Source organism: Protopterus annectens, chromosome 1.part2, assembly GCF_019279795.1.
Source record: "Protopterus annectens isolate FY-2018-M chromosome 1.part2, PAN1.0, whole genome shotgun sequence".
NCBI classification, from domain to species: Eukaryota; Metazoa; Chordata; order Ceratodontiformes; family Protopteridae; genus Protopterus; species Protopterus annectens.
Window position 1 is genome coordinate 622,640,827 of NC_056727.1, and position 25,521 is coordinate 622,666,347.

Below are 25,521 nucleotides of genomic sequence, written 5' to 3' on the forward strand. Positions count from 1 at the left end.
AAATATACCCTTTTCCCCACTGTAGTGCAATCTCAGAGTTAGTATATATAAGTAGAGGAGGTGTGTCCAGTAAAGTAAAACTCATTTTTGCAGGGAAGGAAGTACCCCGCAACCCCCATGTGAGGTGCTGCACCCCCCCATACACCCGCTACTTATATATTCTAACTTGGAGATTACACTACAATGGGGAAAAGGGTATATTTCCTTATCCCTTCTATACTGTACTTTGGTTAACTGATTTATGCAAAAATGCACTTTTGCTTAGGTGCACTTTCAGTGAAGTGGGTCTCAGCTTTCTGTTGTTCAAACAACAGAAGTAGACCCATATATATATATATATATATATATATATATATATATATATATATATATGGGTCCCCTTCGAATGGTCGACATTTCAAAATGTCGACATTCATATGGCCAAGACCATTTGAAATGTCGACCATGGGGAACCGGCATCTCTCTACAGTGCGGAATGGAAAGATTTCCACTTCAGCACTGTAATGGGATCTCGGAGTTGGTATATTTAAGTTCTGGGGGGTTTGTGGGGGTGGTGTTAAGGTAAGTTTTATTTTGTTTTTAATGTTTTACTTGTATGGTCTACATTTCAAATGTCGATCATATGGTCTCGGCCATATGAATGTCGACATTTTGAAATGTCGATAATATCAAGTAGACACATTTATATATATATATATATATATATATATATATGTATATATATATATATATATATATATATGTATATATATATATATATGTATATATATATATATATATATATATATATAAACACACACACACACACACACACACACACACACACACACACACACACACACACAGTGTAACATGATATCCCACAAAACACGAACAAAGGCTATCGCACAGAGGCAATGTTTACTGACTTCACAAAGATAATCACTACTGTAGACCATAAACATCTAATTAACTTCCTCCTCACAACAGGCATTAGCTCCAGTTCTCTCCCTCGGTTCAAATACATCCTTACTTACAGGCAATCTAAACTACAAATTCATATAACCACATCTGTATCTGCCCAACTCGCTAAAGGGTTACTAAAATGTTTCATCCTCTCAGTACGCCTTTTCTCCATTTTTATAAATAATCTTCAAGCAAACCTTCCTCAAACCATTCAAATTCTTTATGAAGATAGCATGTTCACCTGCAGATATGACACCTCCCACGATACAATTAAAAGACAACTTGAAAGAGACGTAACCATCCTCTTCCACTGACCCATTGGCTCACAAATAATGATACTATCATTCGTAAGAAAAAATCTACAGCTATGATATTTGGTACCAAACTAATGCTCTCCACATTTCCACATAACTGGTCCATAATAAATAACAACAGGGTCATATAGACACAGCACTATACTTTAGCACCTAGGCATCTGGATACATCAATCTTTAAACTTCCAATACCATGTCACTACTACCAAGTCCAAAATTAACTCTCTCCTATTATGGCAAAAAAAAAAAAATTCCCATCTTCTCTCCCCAGGCAGCGGAAAAAAAAGATTGGTAAATGAGTCCTACTTGCTCAACTAGAATACGTAATTTTATTATTGCAAACACATCCAAGAAAAATCTGTCCTGCCTGTAAACTTCATACCACCATATAGTATAGTTGTGCAAGTCATTGCTGTAGTAGTTATAGCTATATGGATTATATCCAGCTAAGGATATAACAGCCAACCAGCTTCCAAAGCTTCAGGGCACCTTCCATGCACCCAAATAATCAATGAGCTGAGCTGAGATGACTAAAAAGACTGATTTGGGCACCAAGCCCTTCAGATCTTTCATGCTAACAAAGAGAGGGAGGCTGAGACCTGAAAATACAATGCTTACAACAAGAAGAAATAAATGTCCACAGTCTGGAATAAACAACAAACCAAAAACAAGAGTGATGGAGTGAGGGAGTGAGGGAGAGCTTGAGCAGTTACTGCAGCAGTGGTCATTCGAATATCTACTATTATGGTAAGTTTACTTGCAGAACTGTACTATGTTCATCATATTTATCACTGCTGCAATAGCCTTAGATTTATGGGTTGATTACCCCAGCTTACTACCTTTAGGAAGTGGAATGATGAGTGTCCAGGAACCTCTGGAGAATGGTGTTAGAAAAGCCTGATCTGTAAATAGAGAAGGATTCAAGCTTGTGATGTCTTGGAAATGTATGTACAGGAGACCAAATTGCTGTTTCTAAAATACTTATAGAATCCAAACCTTTACAAAAAAGCTATAGATGAAGACATGGTCCTGACAGAGTGTACCTTGACCGCATCTGGATTAGTTTGGCTTAAAGTAAACTTGGATACCACTTTAGGCATAAAATAAGAATTAGTTCTAAAAGAAACCCTGTTTCAGTGGAACATGAAATAAGGTTGACTCACCATATGAACTTGCAACTCAGATATCCTTCTTGCAGAGGTCTGAGCAATCAGTAATACTGTTTTCTACATGAGGAACCTCAAGTCAGCTAGGTTAGCTGGTTCAAATGGAGCAGGTGCTAGCTTCTCAAACACAAAACTGAGATCACAAAAAGGTCCTCTGGCTTTCTTGGAGGCCTGTTATGTAAAACTCCTTTCAAAACATGTTGAAACGAGAATGCACTGATATAGGAGGATACATGGACAATCCTGCTGAAATAGCCTATAAATGAGCCTTGATGGAGGAATAAGAATGGCCATAGGATAGTAACTTGCACAAGTATTGCAAAACCAGAGAAAAATGAACCCACATGGGTGCTCGTTATGTTGCTGGCACCAACTAGAAAACCTTTTCCATTTGCAAATATATGGTTTTCTAGTAGCAGGCTTTCTTGCTTTCATTAGTACCTGAGGTATGTCCTCAGTGAACTGTTGCTTAATAGGAATTAAGACCTTATCAGTCAGTTAAAGCTGCCTGGGGTCAGGTGTAACATCCCTGATCTTGTTTGAGTAGATCTTTTCTATGTAGAAGCTTGTGGCAATTGCCCTGGGATTTTACAACAGAAGAGAGAACCACTGTTGCCTGGGTCAGAAGGGAATTACTACCATGACTCTTGGGGAATTCCATCTGAATCTTAAGAAGTACCCTGGATATCATTGGAAATGGTGGAAAAGCATACTAGAACATTCCTGTCCAAGGAAAAGAAAAGGTATCTGTCTTCCAGCCCTTCTTCCATGGAGTGCCAAAGAAAAGTCTTGCCAGCCTATTGTTCAGAGAGGAGGCAAATAGGTCTACTTGAGGAACTCTCCATAGATGGATCAAATTTTGGAAGACTCCCTGATCTAGTTTCTACATATGAGGGTGTGCTTTGTACTGCTCAACTTGTCTGCCCTACAGTTTTGCTCTGATAGAATATAGAATGCCTGTAGAATGAGATTGTGCTGTGAAGCTACTGTATATCCCAAGCTGACATGGCTACTCTGCAAAGGGAGTGGAGTATGTACTGGTTACCCCTTGTGTGTTGATGTATCACATGGCTGTGGTATTCTCTGTAACAACTTGAAGATGTCCTGGGGACCAAAGACGATTCACAGAGTTGAGTGCTTTGATCAAAGCAAGGATATGTTTTATATTTAAATCCTTGTGTCTGTCCTTGGAATCTTACCCATCTTGTACTTTTATCCCTCCTGAAACTGCTCTCCAAGCAAATTCTGAAGCATCTGTGGTGACTGACTGCTTTGGGACAGGGAGAAAGATGGGGAGACCTGGGTTTGGGTAAATTTGTTGTCTCCAACAAGTGATTTTTTTCTTCTGACAGCCCCTAGCACTGGGTTTTGGAAAAAAAAACAAAGGATATTGGTGCTGAGTCCAAACAGACTAAGATAGCACTATATTTTTCTTATGTGGAGTCTTGCTAGGGGTGTCAAAAGAATCATAGATATCATGAGACCCAAAATCTTGAGGTGTTCCCTCGCACTAAAAAAAGAGTGAGTGGAAAACCTTAGAAATAGATCTAAATACAGATCTATTTTTCCTGTGGAAGAAAATATCTTTGAACCAAAGTGTATAGCTGACCCCCCAGGAACACAATCCAATGTGAAGGAGTCAAAAAAGACTTTTGAATGTTTGTGACTTCCCCACTCTGGGGCAGTAATCAAGGAGCCTGAATCATCACCACTGACATTAGAGAGGGATGTTCACTTGGAATGCAATTGGATACACTCAGTATTTCCAGATGCAGACCTCTTTGCATCAAGCACAATTTCCCTTAAAAGCACACAGGGAACACAGTCAGCCCAGGGTCTGGATTCCTCTATATCTGTCTCTCCCCTGGTCCCCAGTAAGGATCTCGAATGGCACAGCTGTGTTCAGCACCCTCTCTGTGAAACCAGTGCTTCATGTCCCTGCTCCAAGTAGCACATAACACTCCTTGAGATTTAATTTTCATACACACATACTCACCTGGGAAAGACTGCAAAGATTACCCACCCTACCAGCTTTGCCCATATTATAAGTTAGATTCACTGCAACCAGTTATTTACTATAAGGATTTTAAAAGGGTATCCAATTATGCTGGGTGAAGTTAATATTTCAGGAGTGTTCACAGTTATCACCAAATAAATATATGCAAGTACTCTCAAAATTTAAACATTTTTTAAAGGATCAGCCACAATAAAAAGTTTAAATGTATTTATTAATAAATATAAAAGAATGTGAAAATAGTATTATCTATTTACAGTAAACACCAGAGTTTCAATCACAGGAAATATTAAAAATAACACATCTGGTAAGATCCACACAGTTACAGAAAAACAATACTCAACTATTACTATTTTCCTGACTATTCTAAAGAGGACTAGTTCCTGGTCACTTAACTAGTGCAAGGGAAGATGAAGAAAGTGAGTGGTCTTCCTTCTTGGTTAGGATTAAAAAACAGAGTGCTCAGTTTGACTGGCAGACTTCTTAATATAATATCTAAATATTATTTCAGAATTGATTACACAATGGTATCACATCTGGTAATCTAACTTCTGGTTCCCATGCAACCCCCATTGCTACAAGGTGTCAGAATTTAGCACCTATGTGTCACCTTACACACAGACAGAGATTTGTTCAGATTTGCTGCTGCTCCTGGAAGCCAGAAAACCATTTTAATACTTCTACTCCTCCTACAGAGCTACTAAGCCAGGCTTCTCACAGACATTTTGTCTCTGGCTGCAATCAGAACCGTATGCAATCTTTATGACCTAATTTAATATCAGCTATTTTTTCAAAGTTTGCTGCAGCTGGATTATGATTAACCTCTTCTCTTCCAATATCATCTGTTAAAACATATACATTTAATTCCATTACAATAATATATGCACATTTCTTTTCTTTCCAGCAGGGCAAAATGTTGATACATTTTAACACAAGCAACTTTACAGATACATTTTAAACAAAAGTATCTGTAGAAATCAGTTTGATACACAAATGTGCAGCCTCCCACATTGGAGGGTGAGTGGGGTGAAGCCCCCCACCTATGTTCGTTTAAAATGTGTACTTTTTGTTTTATTTTCTTCTTTTAAAGGAAACTAGGTGGGGGGCTGCTCTCCCCACCCCCCCCCCAACTATATATACCAACTCCAGGGTTGCACAACAATGGAGACGGGGACAAATCCCAGTTTTATACCTTGAATACTGTTTTTTGATCAAATGAACTTTCGATCAAATGGGTTTAGGTCAAATGGTCTTTCAATCAAATGAAGTAGACCCATATATATATATATATATATATATATATATATATATATATACACACACACACACACACAACAAAGAGTAGTGAACTATATTAAAAATGTAGAATGCAAATAGCTATGCTACAGGAGACATATTTGGCAAGACCTGAACATGTAAATTTGATAAAGAAAGGTTTTCCAGATAGTTATTCCACAGAATACCTGGGATAAAGGAAAAGACAAGTACTTATATTAATTGCAAGTGGAGCTCCAATAGTGATAGAAAAGGATAAAAATGGTAATAATGGTAGATATGTAATATTAAGGTACTACTGGCAAGGGTGGAGGATTATATTGGCATGTATTTATATTCCATCTAAAACTGCTATAATGGAGCTTAAGAAAATTCTGGGAGAAATAATAAGTTCAGCAGGGAATATTTCTTATAGGTGGAGACTGGAATTTCATTTGCAGCAGGGAAGATGTAGCCTAGGGGACCCAGAAGGGAAAATGTAACAGAGGATGGTAGATTTTTGAAGAAATTTATGAAAATATATGGCATGGAAGATGTGAATTCAGTAGTAGGAGTTTGGAGTGAATTTACCTATTATTCCCCAAGATACAAAAAGCAGGCTAGGCTAGACAGACTTTACATTTCACAGAAACGTGCATTTAATTGAAAGTTTTGATAGTCATCCAGTAACGATTTCAGTTCATGTGCCAATAATAACTAAAATAAAAACACAGGATAATGAAATAAAAATCAGACAATGGTGCTTTCCCACCTATCTGTTGAAAAGAGAGGAATTTAAGGAATGGGTAGTGGAAATTATTTTGTAGTTATTAGAGAAGACAGACATTTCTTTTGAAAATATATTGCTAGGGAGTAGAATAAAATTAAAGTGGAGTTAAAAAAGAGGGTGGAAATAAAGCTGACTATTTGCAGATGATATTATTTTTTAACTGATAAAACTAGAAAATGATACTTCAGTGTTGTGGAACATTTTCAGGCAGTTTCATATCTTTTCAGGATACAAAATCAATTAAGCTAAAACAAAGTCAATAGCTATAAATTATGTACCCACACACAATTTGGTCCAGCAATATCTATATTTATTGGGACATGATACAATGAAGTATTTAGGAGTATGGACTAAAAAGGATTCTGGTGTGGCAGCTAAACATATGTGGGAAGAGACTAAACAAAAGATGCTACAAAAACTGAGAAATTGGAAGCTCTGTTATATGGATATGGACAGCAAGATACAAGCAGTTAACATGTTTTAGCCCCTTTAGTTTTATACACAGGTCAGGCATACTTTTAACAACCAGAGGAGACGTTGTGGATAGCAATTAATAACAAGCTGAAGATTTCTATCTGGGAGAGGAAGACAGCAAGAGTCAAGTGGGATAAGCTGATTCTTTCAGCTGAACAAGGCAGTTTGGTATTAGCATATTTGAAGGGGTATTTCAGAGCTACACAGTTAAGGCTCCTATACATAGCACAAGCAGAAACCTATAATGCAAAGTGGAAAGGGTTGATGATAAAACAGGGGGGAAGCTCAAGAAACAAGGAGAGACTGGGATTTTAGATGTACAGTAGATATAAAAAGTGTACACACCCCTGTTAAAATGCCAGGTTTTTGTGATATAAAAAATGAGACCATAATAAATAATTTCAAAACTTTTCCCACCTTTAATGTGGCCTACAACCTGTACAATACAACTGAAAAACAAACAAATCTGTTAGGGGAAAAATATTAAAAAAAAAAAAAAAAAAAAACTACAATAAGCTGGTTGTATAAGTGTGCACACCCTTAAACTAATACTTTGCTGAAACACCTTTCAATTTAATTACAGCATTCAGTCTTCTTGGGTAGGAGTCTATCAGCATGGCACATCTTGACTTGGCAATATTTGCTCACTCTTCCTTGCAAAAGCGCTCCAAATATGTCAGATTGCAAGGGCATCTCTTGTGCACAGCCCTCTTCGGGTTACCACACAGATTTTCTATTGTATTTAGATCTGGGCTCTGGCTGGGCCATTCCAAAACTTTAATTTTCTTCAGGTGAAGCCATTCATTTGCTGATTTGGATGTATAATTAGGGTTATTGCCGTGTTGAAAGGTGAAATTCCTCTTCATCTTCAGCTTTCTAGCAGATGCCTGAAGGTTTTGGGCCAAAAGTGACTGGTATTTGGAACTGTTCATAATTGCCTCCACCTTGACTAAAGCCCCAGTTCCAGCTAAAGAAAATCAAGCTCAAAACATGATACTGCCACCACCATGCTTCACCGTGGGGATGGTGTTCATTTGGTGATGTGAAGTGTTGTTTTTGCACCAAACATACCTTTTGGAATGGTGGCTAAAAGGTTCAACCTTGGTCTCATCAGACCATAACGTATTTTCCCACATGCTTTTGGGAGACTTTATGTATTATTTTGCAAATTTTAGCTGGGCCTGGATGTTTTTCTGTGTAAGAAAAGACTTCCGTCTTTCAACCTTACCCGATAGTCCAGACATATGGAGAATATGGGAGATTGTTGTCACATGTAGTATACAACCAGTACTTGCTAGAAATTCCTGGAGCTTCTTCAGTGTTGCTGTAGGTCTCTTGGTAGCAGCTTCCCTGACCAGTTTTTGTCTTGTCTTTTTATCAATTTTGGAGGGACGTCCAGTTCTTTGCAACGTCAATGTTGTCCCATATTTTCTCCATTTTTTGATGACTGTCTTCACTGTGTTCCATGGTATATCCAATACTGTGGACATTTTGTACCCTTCTCCTGACTGATACCTATCAACAATGAGATCTCTTTGATGCTTTGTAAGCTCTCTGCGAACCATGGTTTTTGCTGTAGCAGGCAACTGAGTAAATGTCTGAAAAATCTCACTAGGACAGCTGAACTTTATTTGGGGTTAATCAGAGTCTCTTTAATTGAAGGTGGTGTGTACCCAAGATGACTGAATGTTGTAATTAAATCAAAAGGTGATTCAATAAAGTATTAGTTTAAGGGTGTGCACACTTATGCAACCAGCTTATTTAATGTTTTTTATTTTTTATATTTTTTTCTCCTAACAGATATGTTTGTTTTTCAATTCAGTTATAAAGGTTATAGGTCACATTAAAGGTGGGAAAAGTTTTGAAATGATTTATTGCGGTCTCATTTTTTTTATATCACAAAAACCTGGCATTTTAACAGGGGTGTATACACTTTTTATATCCACTGTAGATCATTAAGGAGAATAACAGTAACCATGCAGATTATTATATTTATAAGGTAGCAGAAAGTATTCTAAGAAATAAGCCAACATGGGAATAGAGAAAGAAGATTCTGTCGATAGGGATGACTGCAATTAGGGATACAGACAATAGCCAAGAGGGGGCTGGAAGTATTGGAGAAAACTGGTAAAAGAACCAAGGTATAGGAAGCAAATAACTAGAGAGGGAAGGTTAATAAAATGAAAAGAGGCCAGGAATTCATTTGGATAACAGGACAGAGATTACCTTCCCTGTCAAGAACTGATAGAGTATGAACAAACAGAAAGAAATAGGGGTATCATAAGCAAAAGCCCTGCACTGGTAGAGTATTTAATAGAATCTAGAAAAGAAGCCGCTGTTAAAAAAGGAATAATTAGTAGAGCATACAAAATAGTGCATAATAAGTATTAATCAGAGTTGGTTAGAAAGGATTGGGGAAAAGAAAATGGATAAGCAATTCCTAAAGAAATAAAGGGGGGGATATATGTATGTCTCCCAAATATGCAAAAACTCTAGAAGATTTAAGATCTTGGCTTGGAAGTGTTTACATAGGTAATTTTATACCCCAAGTAGATTCCAAAGAACTTTTTTCCTCGGGTAGACAGCAAATGTTGGAGGTGTGATGGAGACGAAAAAGGTAACTGTGAACATACTTTCTGGGAGTGTAATGAGTTGGCAGACTTTAAAGATTCCCTGAAGACTGCTCTGTCAGAGAAATAGGGTAAGCAAATTGGTGTAACTAAGGAAATTATTTTTTTAGCTATGATACAGAATTGGAATTGCCTTGCTGAGTCTAATTATGGTGGCTGCCAAAAAACAGTTACTAGAAAATGGAAATCAAAGCCTAAACCAACTTTACTCAGGGGCGGCTCATGCTATAGGACTGCAGGACTGCAGCCCTCCCACCTGTAAAAAGAAAAGAAAAAAAAAACGGCAAACATAATATCAAAACAGAAAAAAAAAAAAACTCACAAAAAAAAAACCCTCCACGCATGCTCACAGCACAGACTTCTGGGTTGCACGGTAGAGATGCCTTTCTCCCTTATCCAGACTGCCTGTTAGGCAGTCTGGATAACGGAAAAAGGCATCTCTGCCGTGCAACCTAGACATCTGTGCAGTTGTCGTCACCTGCACACAGAGAAGACTGGACTGCATCACCCGCAGGCTGGAGCCTTCAGCCTATCACAGGAAACAGGAACCAGCTACCAGCCAAACCGAAAACCAAAGGTAAGCTGTGTGTGGAAAGTAGCCATGATGGAAGCTGTACAGAGCCGGTAAGTGTAATTTTATTTAGCAGGGAAAGTGTAATATGTAATTTTATTCAGGTTAGCTTTAGCCGTTGGTTTTTCTTATGCCGCCAATGTGTATTTGGGTTTCTTATGCTGCCGCCGATGTGTGTTTGGTTTTATTATGCTGCCGATGTGTATTTCTTTTTATTATGCTGCCGCCGATGTGCATTTGTTTTTATTATGGTGCTGCCGCTTATGTGTATTTGGTTTTACTTTGCTCCTGCCGCCTATGTGTATTTGGTTTTATTATGCTGCTGCCGCCGATGTGTAGTGTGTGTGTATGTCTGTGTGTGTGTGTGTGTGTGTGTGTGTGTGTGTGTGTGTGTGTGTGTGTGTGTGTGTGTGTGTGTGAGACAGAGTTCACCTTTCTGTCTGTCTGTCTGGTGGGAACTGCTGAAGAGGTCACACTAGCTCCATGTTTTGTTTTGCTTGATTTTTAAACAACATGAGGCAAAAAACAAGAACTCCAGGGGAGATAGTCTTCAAAGAGAAGTTACAAAGTAACAGTTGTATAAGAATCTGTTGTGAGTGCAGCAGTCTCAAGCCTCAGATAGCTGGTATTGAGTACATATTGTGAACCTTGTAATCTAAGGACTGTTGATAGCTGTAGAGCATTATGACTGTTCAGACTAAGGTTAGCCATTCATGTCGCCTAATACCTTTACTTATCTCTTTTTTTTTCACTGTTATCTTTTGCATTGTATATACTTTATGTATTTTATGTAAGTTCACTTCTTTAGTATGTAAACTGGTTTTCTTTGACCCCACTCTGTATCTGTGGTGCCCAGAGAATAAAGAGAATTCTTCCTTGGGAATTATTATCTTATGAATTATATTATGTTTCTCTGCCACCAGTCTGCCTAAACAGTCTTTAATATATTGAATTATTTTACTACAACCATACTTTGCCACCTTGTGCTGTGTAGTGCTGTTACTTATCATTGGCTTAATTTTATCTGTGTAGACTGGCCATTTCTGTAAATCCTTCAAACTTCAGGCATTATTGGTGCCAGTTCCTGATATCTCTTCCTCTCTGGCTTTATTTAACAGGTGTCTAATACTGATGGCTTTACTGTTGATTATTCTTCCAATGTTGCTCGTAACATTACGCTTTATCTCCTCGAGATTCAGCTGCTAATGTTGCATTTGCTGTGCTGGGCTACTTGCTTCCTGCTATCTTTTCTGAACGTTCATCCTTCTAAGTGGTCCTTGTTCCCTTTCCCCATCTCTCAGTACTGTTAATTTTTTACAGTTAAATTTCCATTTTGTTACCAAGCTAAAACTTTGAATTGATGCTAGATGAGGTTTGGGGAAGCCTGACAGCTATACAAAGTTTGTTTCAGCAGGTGCCATTTGTGAGAAGTAAAATCACAAAAAAAAAAAAAAACATTTTCGGCACTAATGGACTTTGCACTTTTTCTCAAAGTTCTTTAACTATAAGTTGGTATATGTAGGTTTGGGGTACCCTCTTCACATGAGGAATGTAGGAGACGTGCCTCCATGCAAAAAATACATAGTTTTTTACATTCATGTAAGTAGTTTTTAGTGATTTTTGTTTTGTATAATCAGCATTCACTGAAACTACCCTTGGCATGTAGAGATATGAGCAAGGCTTGACTCTGCTGTATGCTCTGATAGCCAGCAATGTTGTTAATTATACACATTAGTACTGGTGGATTGCACTGTGTGCTTCTCCATACGCATCCGTCTCTGCCTGCTGTTATATTTCTACACACTATTCCATATTTATGTGAGGTACCACTGTAATCTATTTTTTATGTTCATTTTCTTGCCCTGTGTCTGCTGACTATCACCCCCCCCCCCCCCCATAGACATGTGCATTTATTTCTCATCACCAGGACAAGGGCCCATTGTAGTGCAGATATCATCCAGGCAGCCATGAATAATTTTTGTTTTCTTTGTTCTGCCCTAACTCCTCTCACAGCAGTTGACATATGAGCATGCAGATACAAAAGCTTGTTATGCCTTCCCCAGTGAGTATGAGTGTTAATGCAAATGCTCGATTAAGGCTACATCCTGAATATTGCATGGCAGAGACAAGAACATGTATCCAGCCAATATACTGTGTGCTGTGCACCTTTTTGCAGTGCTGCTAATCTAACCTAGGTTGTCTTAAGTCACCGATGGGGCTTTATCTACCTATTCCATGAAACTGACAGTCACTATTGTGTTGTTTTCCTTTGTTGAGTTGGGCAGTTTGCTCTGCCCTGGCGATTCACTTATTTATCTTGTTAATGTTGGCACCTGTCTTTTGCTCTAAGAGCATTGTAGTCCTTACATAAAGCTGAAGGTAAATGTACACCAGCTCGTTAATAGTGAACACCCCTCAGTGTCCTCCATCTGAACTCACCTTCATAGGAAGCCATGTCTTGGTGGACAGACACTGCACCTACTTTTTTGTTATTGCTTATTGAGGTACTTGACATCAGAATTTGCAAGTTGCAACTGAACTTCAGCTGATATATCAATGTTGAGATACTTCTTAAAAATTTTCATCTGTATTACTAAACCCATGTCACTTTGAGCATTAGATTCAATTACAGATGTCCTACTAGGACTGCATTGCAATATCAATCCCTGTGTTATAATGCAGGGTTTTAGTCTTTACCCTTTGTATTCCATTTTAGCCATTGCATCATATACAGCTAATCAGCTGGTGCTCTTTTCCCATTCCTTTTATCTGCTCACCAAAGATCTGCCCATTGTTCAACACTGGTAATGTTATGCCTGGTATTAGTACATTGAGAACTGCTTTACACATGTTTGTGCCTTCTTTGGTGTGCTGCATACCTCTGACTTGCTTTCCTATAAATGTAGCATCTAACCCCTATTTTTGCCATCCATCTCCAACCTCAACTAATCTCACCAGCCTTTCATGAATCTTCCAACTGTTTCCCTTCAGTACCACAAACCTGTTCTCTCTGAATCTTCTAATACCTTCATTCTAATTCTCCCCCTTTCATGCTTTTGTGGCTTGCTTATCCTTTACTATGTCCTCGTATGTATCTGGCACCAACATATGTATTGCTCCTACAGCCCTATCTTCTCAGCTTCACACAAGCAAACCATAGCCTACATGCTCCCTTTCTGTACCTGTGGACATTTCTGATAAGGTTAACTACAAATGGTTACATGCTAGGACTCTACTTCCCAAATCCAACCAATTACTACCTCTCAATGTAAATATTTTTTGTTCTATAGGCTTGGTCTCCTACTATGTTTCTACAGAGATATCCATCCCATTGCTGAGCCTCATACTTGCTCAACCCCATCCCATTGATTATCCCAGGATTCCCCAACATAAGCCTGATTCGCCACTAATTTGCCAGAAAATCACAATTTTATGAAAAACGGACCAAAAGTGTGATGCAAAAATATAAAATTGCCACACAATGCAGTGGGCAACCTGTCAAAGAAGGGAGACCTTTTTAATATTAGTACTGTTAACTTGAGCAACTGACATTAATCACTGAAGTTAGAAAAATAATGGCAGACATTTGAGTTTCAGATTTCATACCCTTCAGAAAATTCATACTAATGCAAGACCTACTACTATTCTGTTATGTTTCTAACTTTATAAGAGCAATAATTAAAATTTGTCCTCATTTTTGGGCCTGTGTCCCACTTCTATGTATGGATTTGTCCAAATTTCTTGCTCTGAGGTTGAGAGGTATGAGTGTCAGAGCCATCACCGTCAGCCAGAGGCATTTCAAATTGTGACATACTTGTTGCACCCCACTCCCCCATGTAGTGACTCTGGATGTGTCCAAGCAAGGCAAGGAGCAGTTATGCAGTGTAAGTATGTGGAGTATTCCCCCATCCAAGGTTGACACAAGTACGGCAGTGGCTTTTCATCTGTCCTTGATTTTGCAGAATGTTCTAGTTTTCTGTCATATTTTTATACTGTTGATTTCTGCTTCTTCAAAATGCATGCTGTCGCAGTGCCCTGTTGCTCTGTGTTTAAGTAGCAATGCTTTAATGACCATCTGGTAGGCTTGTCGGAGATTGTAAGATGCAAGTAAGCTTTAATAAGCATACTGTTAAAGAATTACCGACATTAAAAGCCTTTTTTGCTGTTGCCATGCAGAGAATATTTACATAACTAGATAACGTATAAGCCTTAGGTATTGAAATGCATATGACCGTATTTGTAATAAAGGACAGGATTACAGTATTTTAAGAAGCTCATTACATTTGTTGGAGACTTGCAGTCATCTTTGCAGATTTACATGTAAACTAAACAGGATGCCAATGTATCATGTGTGGTCCATAACCTGTGCAGTAATCCTTTAAGGAATTTATCTTGAGCTTGTTTCTTGTTTGCTGTTCATGTTTTACTTTGATCATGTCTTCCCCATGAAACAAGTAGATTGTTGTCAGGCAGCAGGTCTTTTAGGATAAGAAACATTTTTACAAGTGGGGGTATCACAGAGATTGCTACTTTCAGCTTGTTACTTGGTAATTTTATAAAGCTGAATATAAATTATAATTGGAATTGCACTACAAGGAGAAGTGGTTTGACTTGAGCGCTGCTTGTTTTTTTTTTAATACTTGATTTTGACTGGCATTCCAGTAATCTATTTAAAAAGTAATTTATTTTTCATGCCTCACAACGTGTTTCCATCTAGATATTAAGTAAGCTGTCATCTAGCCAATGCACTGAAATATTTTTTTTCTTCTACACTTCATTTTGTCTTGATTAGACTCTCATAATGATGGTTTGGCACCCAGGGCAGCGTATCTAATTAATGTTCCAGTTGTTGTGGTTTTGAACTTAGCTCCACCCCTTCCTAGCTGGCCACACCCTGTCCACATTGGCCCCACCCATTCATCTGTCTTCTGTAGCCCCCCCTTTAATTTGAAGTCACCAGCCGCCACTGACTTTATTAGAAGTAGTAAAAATAGTAACAGAGATAAAACAACTGGAATTGGGATCTTTAGAACAGGGTAGGAGCAAATTACATAGGAAAAAATGTGAATTGTGGGAACAATACATGATGCAAAGGAGGAACGAGGTTTAAAAGAATCTAGGATTTGAATGTAATGTTTGACAATGGCTGGCTAGATTCTAAGTGATGTATAATGTTTGCAACTAAAATTATGTCAATATGGTTTGTTTCATAGATATATATAAATGTATGATTGCCTTTGTCATAAGTGATAATTTAAAAAAAATGTTTCTTGTTTTAAAAAAAAAAAGCTATTCTAGTTAAAGACTAGAAAACTAGCAAGAACAGTGTGTAAAATTGACAAGAATGGTTGCATGAACTCATCAATGGAATGTCAGTATAGAAAGAACCTTACCTACATTGCAAAGGGTATTTCAGTATCTTAGAGTCAAGAAAGGGAATATGGACTAAATACTTGAATGTTATACAAGGTATGAGTATCTTGGATCGCAGTGGATTTTTATGATGCATTACACTTTCATATAGAAGGTATAAATCCTCGCTAACCTCAAACATCACTGTCACTACATACCTACACTTTAATGATGTTGTATATTGTCACTTGTCCTTCAGCTCCTTTGCATTGACCATCTACTGTGGAACTTGTAAATAACCCTCTCTATTCGCAATTGCTCCTCAAGTGTTACACTGACTCTCTATTATGACACTTGTAAATAATCTATTCCTGTTTCAAGTAACTGCTCGGTCACATAGCTTGTCTCCTAGTACCATGGTCACAACATCTGCTGAATGTACTAATTTTGAAAATTGTACATAATCTTACTACTGCTTCAGGAAAGCTTGTACTGTTTTTCTTAATATATTGCATTCACTAATATATACATTTTAAATTATTGCTGGTCTTTTATTAGTTATTTGGGTTATTGTGAAGCTTTTCTCCCCGGGCCTCTGCTAAAAAAGGGCTTTTGCTCAGTCGGACATTCCCAGTTAACAAATGTCAAATAAATAATAAATAAATAAATAAAGCATATTGTGGGCCATCCCCTTTGTAAAACAATTCCTAGGATTAGTAGTAAGGCCATCTTCTACCTTGAGATTATTTGTCACTCTTCATGAAGTGATGCACTGTGGTATTGTTCACTAAGTAAGTGTTTTCTGTCAGCTAGCCCAGTAAAGAATGGAAGGTAGTTTATGGCATTATCCACGTTTTTAAGGTTTTTGTTTTTTAAAAGTTGCTATGTTCATTATTGTAAAGGTTTACATATCTTTAGGAATGTTTTATGGCATTACACTATTTCTTGCCTCTTTTTAAACTAATAAAAAAATATTCATACCAAAATAATTACATATATTTAACAGATATCTGATTACCTCATTGCCTTTTGGAGGAATTGTCAGTTCCTTGTATCCATGTGGAATATAGGTATGACTGTAGTTGAACCTTGGCTGCCTCAAGAATTGTTTTCGGACAGATGAAAATGCTCCATCACATCCAACAATCAGGTCACATGTGGTTTCCAGAGTATTTCCATCAGGCCTGCAAAAAAGAATTTACAAAGGTTTGATGGCCTGACATTGACAATGTCTGTCATTGCTTAAATGGTACCCTTACTGTCCTTTCACCTACTAACATTATAATGTGGTCTGAGACACTGTGCGAACTGCCCTTCAGCTTTCATTATCTTCTTAAATAATATGAGTATACTGAGGAGTTATATAGGCAATAATAAAATATTGGATGAGTTTTAGCAGTATCTGTACTGTCATCAAGAGGAAATGAAAGAGGTGCAGCTAACTAAAGATGTTACCAAACATTTGCATTTATCTGCATAGTAAATGAAAGTAGGCTGGTTCAAAAGGATTTCAGCCATGAGCAGGCATATGACAGTATACCCGCAATTAAAGTGTAATTAAGTACGGCTCTCTTACTTTGAGAATGAAATTAGCAGAAATCATATAATGCAACATGGAGACAGACAAGGGATACTTGGCTTTGCATTTACAAGCAATAATGTGGTATAAATCACAGATAAACATATTCATAAAAAGCCAGACATAATTAGCAGCGAGACGCAAGCATAAATGAGCAAATACAGTCTTAACATCTGGGATAGAAAGCATTCTATAAAATAATATCATACAGCCACAATGCTTGTAGCTATCTGAAAAACATAAAAAAAAAAATACTTGGTCTGCATTCAGATTACAAATCCAAAAAAGATCCAGCACAAGGGGAAGATGAAAATGAATAAAATGTATTGTGGCAAACCCAATAAACACAAAAGCAAACCACTTTCGGATAGAAAATATAGCCTTCTTCAGTGCATCAAAGTTATCAAACAGACATATTTCCACATACTTTATATACCCCAAATCATGGAGACTTAATTAGAAGCAACCAACAATTGGTTCCAACCAAAATTAACGTAACTCATTCAGGCCATGTTTAAAGAGAGCTCCTAGCCTGATAATCCAAGATGACTCCTTGTGGTTTAGTATGGAATGCCATCCAGCTTTACATGACCTATTTCTTTGAAGTTTATCTATAACAATGAAAGTGAATTTTACAGTTTTGCGTATTAGAGCATGTTTATAAAGGGCATTGGAAACCCTTCTGTTTCTAATGTCACTTAAATGTTCACTGATTCAATGTCTGAGGGGTCTGGACGTTTGTCCAACATAAAAAGAGGAGCAGAAGCAAGTAGCCAAATAGACAATCCAATCACTACTGCAGTTTCCAAAACACCTTATATTATAAACTTTTGGTGTGTTGCTGCTAGTGAATTCCTTAGTTTGAGATACACAAGCAAAAAACCTTCCGGATGGATGCTGCTGTTCTCTAAAAAGCTTTATTAAGACCAAATAAAATCCAAGAACAATGAATAAAAATGTTAGCGCTTTCGGGTGTTACCCTTCTGATGAAGGGTAACACCCGAAAGCGCTAACATTTTTATTCATTGTTCTTGGATTTTATTTGGTCTTAATAAAGCTTTTTAGAGAACAGCAGCATCCATCCGGAAGGTTTTTTGCTTGTCTATATTGAACTGTCTTCCTTTGGTTGGATTTTATCAGCATCGAGCATTGTTGGGGATACTTAGTTTGAGATACATGTGCACATGCACTGCAATGTCCACAAGCAACACATCCAAATAATGTATCACCAGATAAAGTTCTCTGTTGACTGGTAGATGCAGTGTAATGTTTATAATGGGTTAGATGTGAATTAATAGTTCTCCCTCTACGATAAGAAAATAAACATCTTGAACTAAGCAGTTCACCCAATTTGTCATGGGCTAGCAAAATGTCCCAGTGGTTGTTGATAATATTTTTTAATCTGTAGGTGTTACTTCCAAAAGTAGTGACTAACCAGATTACTCATGAGGGGTTATCATCAGGACTGCATTTCTCGGGCACAAAATCAGGTTGACAAACAAGGCAGATGTCAACTATTACAATATAAAGACAGAACTAATGAGGCCAGTACATATATTTCACAACCCATCAGGTTAGTCACTACTTTTGGAAGTAACACCTACAGATTTAAAAATATTATCAACAACCACTGGGACATTTTGCTAGCCCATGACAAATTGGTTGAACTGCTTAGTTCAAGATGTTTATTTTCTTACTGTAGAGGGAGAACTATTAATTCACATCTAACCCATTATAAACATTACACTGCATCTACCAGTCAACAGATAATTTTATCTGGTGATACATTATTAGGATGTGTTGCTTGTGGGCATTGCAGTGCATGTGCACATGTATCTCAAACTAAGGAATTAACTAGCAGCAACACACCAAAAGTTTATGATATAAGGTGTTTTGGAAGCTGCAGTAGTGATTGGATTGTCTATTTGGCTACTTGCTTCTGCTTCTCTTTTTATGTTGGACAAACATCCAGACCCCTCAGACATAGAATCAGTGAACATTTAAGTGACATTAGAAACAAAATAGTTTCCAATGCCCTTTATAAACACACTCTAATACACAAAACTGCAACATTCACTTTCACTGTTATAAATAAACTTCAAAGAAATAGGTCATGTAAAGCTGGATGGCATTCCATACTAAACCATGTCATCTTGGATTATCAGTCTAGGAGCTCTATTTAAACCTGGCCTGAACGAGTTAAGTTAATTTTGGTTGGAACCAATTATTGGTTGCTTCTAATTAAGTCTCCATGATTTTGGGTATATAAAATATGTGGAAATATATTTCTGTTTGATAACTTTGATACACTGAAGAAGACATTTTCTAGCTGAAACTGGTTTGCTTTTGTGTTTATTGGGTTTGCCAGAATAAATTTTATTAATTTTCATCTTCCCCTTGTCCTGGATCTTTTTTGGATTTATATTCATATTGGTTTGATCCGTGCATTCTGTCTTCCTGAGTGCATTTGGTTTTGCCTACATTCAGATTACAACAGCATAATCTATGCTGTTTTGCAGATAATATTTTGCCCAGCCTTTAAAATCCAGTCTAAGATACACCATATCTTAGGGTAGTATTAGATTATTTAAACAAATTTTAGATTCAGATTATTTTTTTATAAACTCCAGCATTTCTCAGTATGTTTTGAACATGAGGAAAAATGAACATAAAAGTACAGTTCTGTAAATTACACTTATTCATAACAAAAGAGATTTAAATTCCTCACTGCTGCAGGAACCTTTAGGCTATATTAGTTGTTTCCTGTTCAGGAAACAACTACCCAACCTCAAAAAGCTATGGCTCCCTCCCACACTTCCATTCTGACTATGACTGGACAACCTCAAGGAAGGAAAATCAATAGGCAGAGTAGAAAACCTTCTGGACTTTCTTGCCTAATAGTTAAGAAGTAGCACACTCATCTGCAACTAGACAAAAAAAGACTAACCCAATACGCCACTAGAGGAATGGGGGAGTGGGTGTGTCTACTGCAGCAGTGAGGAATGCCACTCACAAGCAGAAGCTCAGTGATATAGAAAGATGTATAAAAGTTCAGAAAAAAATACAGATTTCTATTTGCTGAAGACGATGGACCATTTACTGACAATTGCAGCATTACATAAAAAGTTTGCATACTGGAAGCAAAGACTGATGACAATGAAAACAGAACCAAAACAAAAATCCTAAGAGTCACTAGCTTCATCCTCTACTAAATATGGTGTGTGTGTGTGGGGGGGTTCCTGCCACATTCATAAAGATGGAGTTGAATTTTTTTTTTGGGTGAAGCAGAACCCAGGTGCCAGTAGATGTGATCAGAATCATAACACTAATCTCAATGAAACACACCCTATCTCCTTACCATCTCTCCATGTGAATGTAACACTATTAAAATGTAGAGTCAAAGATAAAATCCTGTAAAAGGCATGTGCCCATCCTGAAAACTTATACTTGCAAGGAAAGCAGTCCATCAAACACAGAACTATAATAACTCCCTGTGCATAAAATCAAAATCAGTTGTCCCAGTAATCAAGGTAATGAGGAACATAGCTATTCTGTTTCAGTTTCATGTTCCTGATGTTAGAGCGATTAACTGAAATGAGCAGGTATCTTTTGAGACTGCTAGTGAAATGAGTGCTCTTCTATTTACCATGAAATCTTTCCATTATCAAACAAAAAAAGAACTTTGCTCAACCACTCAAGGATTTAAAAATAAGAATTAGTAGAGATATGAGTACTACACCCCAACAATTCCCATTAGCACCACATTTTATGGGTCTGTGGAGCTCCTTTGCCAGACGTGTGGAAAGATGGATTAGAACTCCACCAGTATTAATCAGCCTCTGTTAAACTGGTCTCTGTCCAGAGTTCTACCTTCCCAGCATCCCAAACCTTCCAATGCATGATGAATAATAGGAGTTAATGAATAATCACACCATGCTACATTAAGCACTTGTGCCAGCTAAGAAGAGAACATCCGTTCTATCCATATCCTTGTAAAATAGTAAATGAACATTGGACGTCTCTGGTAGTGACTGGTAGCCCTCTGTATTGCCTCATAATTTTTGTCCAGTTGGAGTGCATATGCATACTACTCAAATCTTCTATGCAGCAGGCCAGAAGAGCAAATTGTGAGTGCCAGTTTAATGTGACTGATGTGAAGCTGTAGGTTCAAGTTTGAATATTGTGACCTGTAAGTCCAGCTAGAGAACTACAGCTGGCAGTAAGCAGAAACCTTTATATTTTAGCATAATTACTTTATTATGCGGTGGTGCAGTGGAGCAGTGGTTAGCACAGATGCCTTACTATGCTTGCTTCTGCGTTTTGGCTGTTGGCTGGGTGCCATCTGTGTGTGTGTTTGTGTGTGTGTGTGTGTGTGTGTGTGTGTGTGTGTGTGTGTGTGTGTGTGTGTGTGTGTGTGTGTGTGTGTGTGTGTGTGTGCGTGTGTGTGTGTGTGTGTGTGTGTGTGTGTGTGTGTGTGTGTGTGTGTGTGTGTGTGTGTGTGTGTGTGTGTGTGTGTGTGTGTGTATGTGTGTGCATGGTGCTTATGTGGTTTTTCAGCCAATACTTCTGCTTCCTCCCACATCCCAAAGGCATGCCATAAGGGAAATGGTACTTGTACATCAGATGCGTATGCTGTGAATCAGTGAATGTGAATGTGACTTCCTGTGAAGAACTGGTGCCCTGTTCAGGATTAGTTTCATTGCCTTGCACCGTACCTCTCAGCTGTCCAGATTTTAGAAGAATATCCCGATTTTTGCCTCTTATTTTTGGTCTGTTCCACATAGAGTTTGTATATCAACAAATATGAGATACTATTGTATGAAGTTTGGCAGCTGAGGGGTCCATAGGGAACAGGCTTCAGATTCAACCCCTCTCTTCTACACCCAAATATACTCAAACATTTCCATTCATGTTAATAAAGTGTAAATCTATAAGATATTCAATGCACAAGCACAAATCCATGCCATCCTCTTGCCCTAGGGGCCATATATTGGGAAAAAATCTGGTTATATTGACTAAGCTTCTAAGGGCCTTTAAGCCATTAGTCTAGTATTCTCTTATGAACCTATGAACCTCTAAACTAACATCACACTCTGATCTCATTATAACTTTTATTCATTTTGGATACCTCCATATTACAATGTTTACTTCATATAAAGACCTCCAAACTCTCACAGTAGGAACTCTTAAACTGATAAGAATATGTATCATAAAGAAAGCTTACGGCATGTTTCATAACATTTTCACATATATTACTTCAGGATAGAGAGACAAGTTTGTTTTTGCTTTCTGTCTCCCAAGTTAAGACACTACTGGAATATAAAAGGTAAACTCTTCACTTTTACGGAAATGGGTACTTCATTCTACTAAAAACTATTCAGAAATACTGCTTGTTCAGAATCTGTGCATTACACAGTAAGTCAGGAGATGAAATGTAGAGATTTAGGCCTGTACTCTCTCCATTATCCATTTATAGGGGAAGGATTGTGTGCAATATTCAGTGCTCTCACAAAGACGCTGTAAGTGTGCACTATTCCATTCAGTCATATGACTTAAAGGACAGAGGCTCACTATTAGTGTTTGTCTGGAGATTCTCCAAAAACTGAGCAAATTCAGCAAACTGAGTCATATTCAATTGTTTTAATATTCTTCCAAAAGAAAGCCAATGTTCAGAAACTCTCTTAGCACTTGAAAGGACACAACACAGACAACAGTAAATTTTCTCATGGTGTATGTAGTTCTTAATAGCCTTATCTGTGACTATAAGAGTTGTATTCACCATGTTGATGTTTTTGGCATGTACTAATTATTCTTGAAATATCTAAAGTGAATTAGAAAGTAATGAGGTTAAGATCATTGCAAAAACAGATCATACCACTCGCATCCACCAAGCCTACCTGGTCAAGAAAAGGAAACAAATTAATGACATGATTACACATTTCTGTTAGCACCTGCACACCACGATTGGTTATACTGTGTTCAGAGAGTTCTAACCATGTGTGCTAACATGTCTGTGCCATGTCACCTGTTAGCTATGCTCATATAGGGATAAGTATGCCATAGCCATAAGTGGACTTTAATAGAAAAAACATTACTATTATGTTCCCATGCTATTTTTGTTTGCATTGGCTCATTACACACATCTGTACTGTGATGGAGACTTGGTTTAAAGCCACAGAAAGTAGTCCAGCACTGCAAGGCTACAGTGCCTTCCACACATTTAGACCAACAACAGCACAGATTGGGGCCAAAGGTGGAGAAGTCTCAGTCCACTTACTTTTCTTCATATTACTCTTCATCTGTTCTTCATTTGGACCTACAAGCAAGAATTGCCACCTTTTCAATAGTTGGCATCATTTTTCTTGGTATTTTCTTTAGCATATTTGTTGATGCTATTTTGGATATGTCCCAGGAGTTTTCTAACTTTTCTGGGGATAAATTTCCAGTTCTGAATGTTATGGCCACTTTGGGATCAGAGGAAGTAGTGTTCAGTGAACTGTCCATTCTAGTGGGATGGACCATTTAATTGAAGGGATTCAGACAGTTGCTGACCAACTGCATTCACTTGATATATGGGGTAATATGGAGATAAAGCCTGTAATACTGGCTAAACATGGCACGGAGGTAAGGCCTCTACTACTGGCTAAACACGCCGAGCCACCTACGGTCATTATGTTGGCCTTGATTTATACCTTGAGCCCATCAGTATGGATTTAACTGCATGATTTGCAAAAAAATTCCCAATTAGATTACCTGGTAATGCTGAAACTCTGTTGTATCAAACTTGACTTTGAAAGAAAAGATTTTTAAGTTTGAGAAGTTTTTAAAAAATATCTCGTAGCTTACAGCTTGACAATATGCTTTTTAAACAGAGCTTAAATACTAAGCAATTACCCAAGGATTTATGTTTGTTTTGGTTTCCTACTGGATTGATTAAGGACTCAGTTTTTCATTCTGAGCTGTTAGCATTGTTTGATCACACAGGCTTCAAGATTATGAAGTTGTTCATTAGTGACAGCACGAGGCAAATGAAGAAATTAGAAGATGATATCAAACGTATCAAGGAAGATATTACACCGGGTTTGCTTTTTCCTAAATATGAAGTTACTTTTCAGCATGTGTTTGTTAATGTTGAGAAGCACTTTGATATTATTTTATCTAGAAAGGAGCAAAAATTAAGGAGGGATGAGTAACAATATAAGGACAAAACTGCTTATCCCACTCCTGCAATTGTCCAAAGATCTTTCCATTGGGATTTAGGTGGTGGGCTTGGTGAATCTTTTGGGGATATGTCCTCTGATGTTACCAATAGATTTGGTTTAGAGGATGATGATTTTTTAGTGGAGTGACCACCTGTAAGACTCTCCTTGAAGTTTCAACAAGCCAGCATGATCCAGCAGGTGAAAGGTCACCAAGAAGAAATGAGCTATGCTTCTGTTGTCAACCAGGGCACCAAACAACAGATGAAGGGGAAGTGCAAGGGCTGTGGACTTCACTTGCAGTTTAATTTCTGTTAGTGGAACTTTTTATGATTACTGTTCTCCTTGCATTGTTGGTGCTGTGGGCACTGTGTGTAATGAGATGGATATTGAATAATCACAGTGTTTTTTTTAAGAACAGCATTTCTTCAAGATGACAATTGTGTTTTTCCAGGTACTGCCCATGAATTTTCTAGGCTTAAAATTTACAACTATAGATGCCCTTTCATATCACTGTTGCAATATTCTTCACTAAAGGCATTTCTTCCATGGGTAGACCAACATCTGGCCAGTATATCAAAGCCTTAGGATTTTATAGACATCATACATCTCATGTATGCTCCCCATTTAAGGCATAGGGTATAAAGGTGATGCACAGACGTATGTACCTCAGAACTTTTTTGCCGCCAGTATGAATGCCATCTTTGATCGTCGGTCTGATCATTCCTTCATCTTTTCTGGTTACCAAGCTGTGTTTCAGATAAGTGTCCCATATGGGTTTCTTCTTATCTTTTTCTTCCTTTTTTCATTTTGTAAGTTTACATGTCATCCAGAAAGGGAAAATGTTAGTGTGGAAGGCAGATTCCCCATAAGGATGAGCAGTGTCTCTGATGTTTGGGTGCTCTCATGACCATATGAAGTGCTCTATCTGCCAAGCATTTGTCCCTAAGACCCTATGTAGTCATTTCCCTCCTTGTCTATTTACCTGGAGAACCAATGTCTTAAATTGTTGGTGCAGGGTGCTATGGAGGAATCTTCCCATCCTGAAAGGATATTCAAAAGAAATATTATTTGCTCCTCCAGATGGAGTCTTCTAAGACTTCTGCTGTCCCTCTGTCTTGGTTGCCCTTTTAGATATCTTTTCAGCAGCTTCTGTGGCCCTGGATTCTCAACCACCAGCCCTTACCTGATGAGTGTACGTTTCTCTACAAATGTCCTTCTGCTGATCCTGCT

At 37.8% G+C, this 25,521-nt stretch overlaps 1 protein-coding gene across 1 annotated transcript in view; it reads right to left on the bottom strand.

Annotated features, from left to right (window-relative positions):
* KMO (kynurenine 3-monooxygenase) overlaps window positions 1-25,521 on the bottom strand; it is a 616,236-nt gene that overhangs the window by 132,077 nt on the left and 458,638 nt on the right. The window contains exon 7 of the mRNA XM_044058035.1: window positions 16,529-16,694. Coding sequence (XP_043913970.1) covers window positions 16,529-16,694 — 166 coding nt within the window. The remainder of the gene's footprint in view (window positions 1-16,528; window positions 16,695-25,521) is intronic.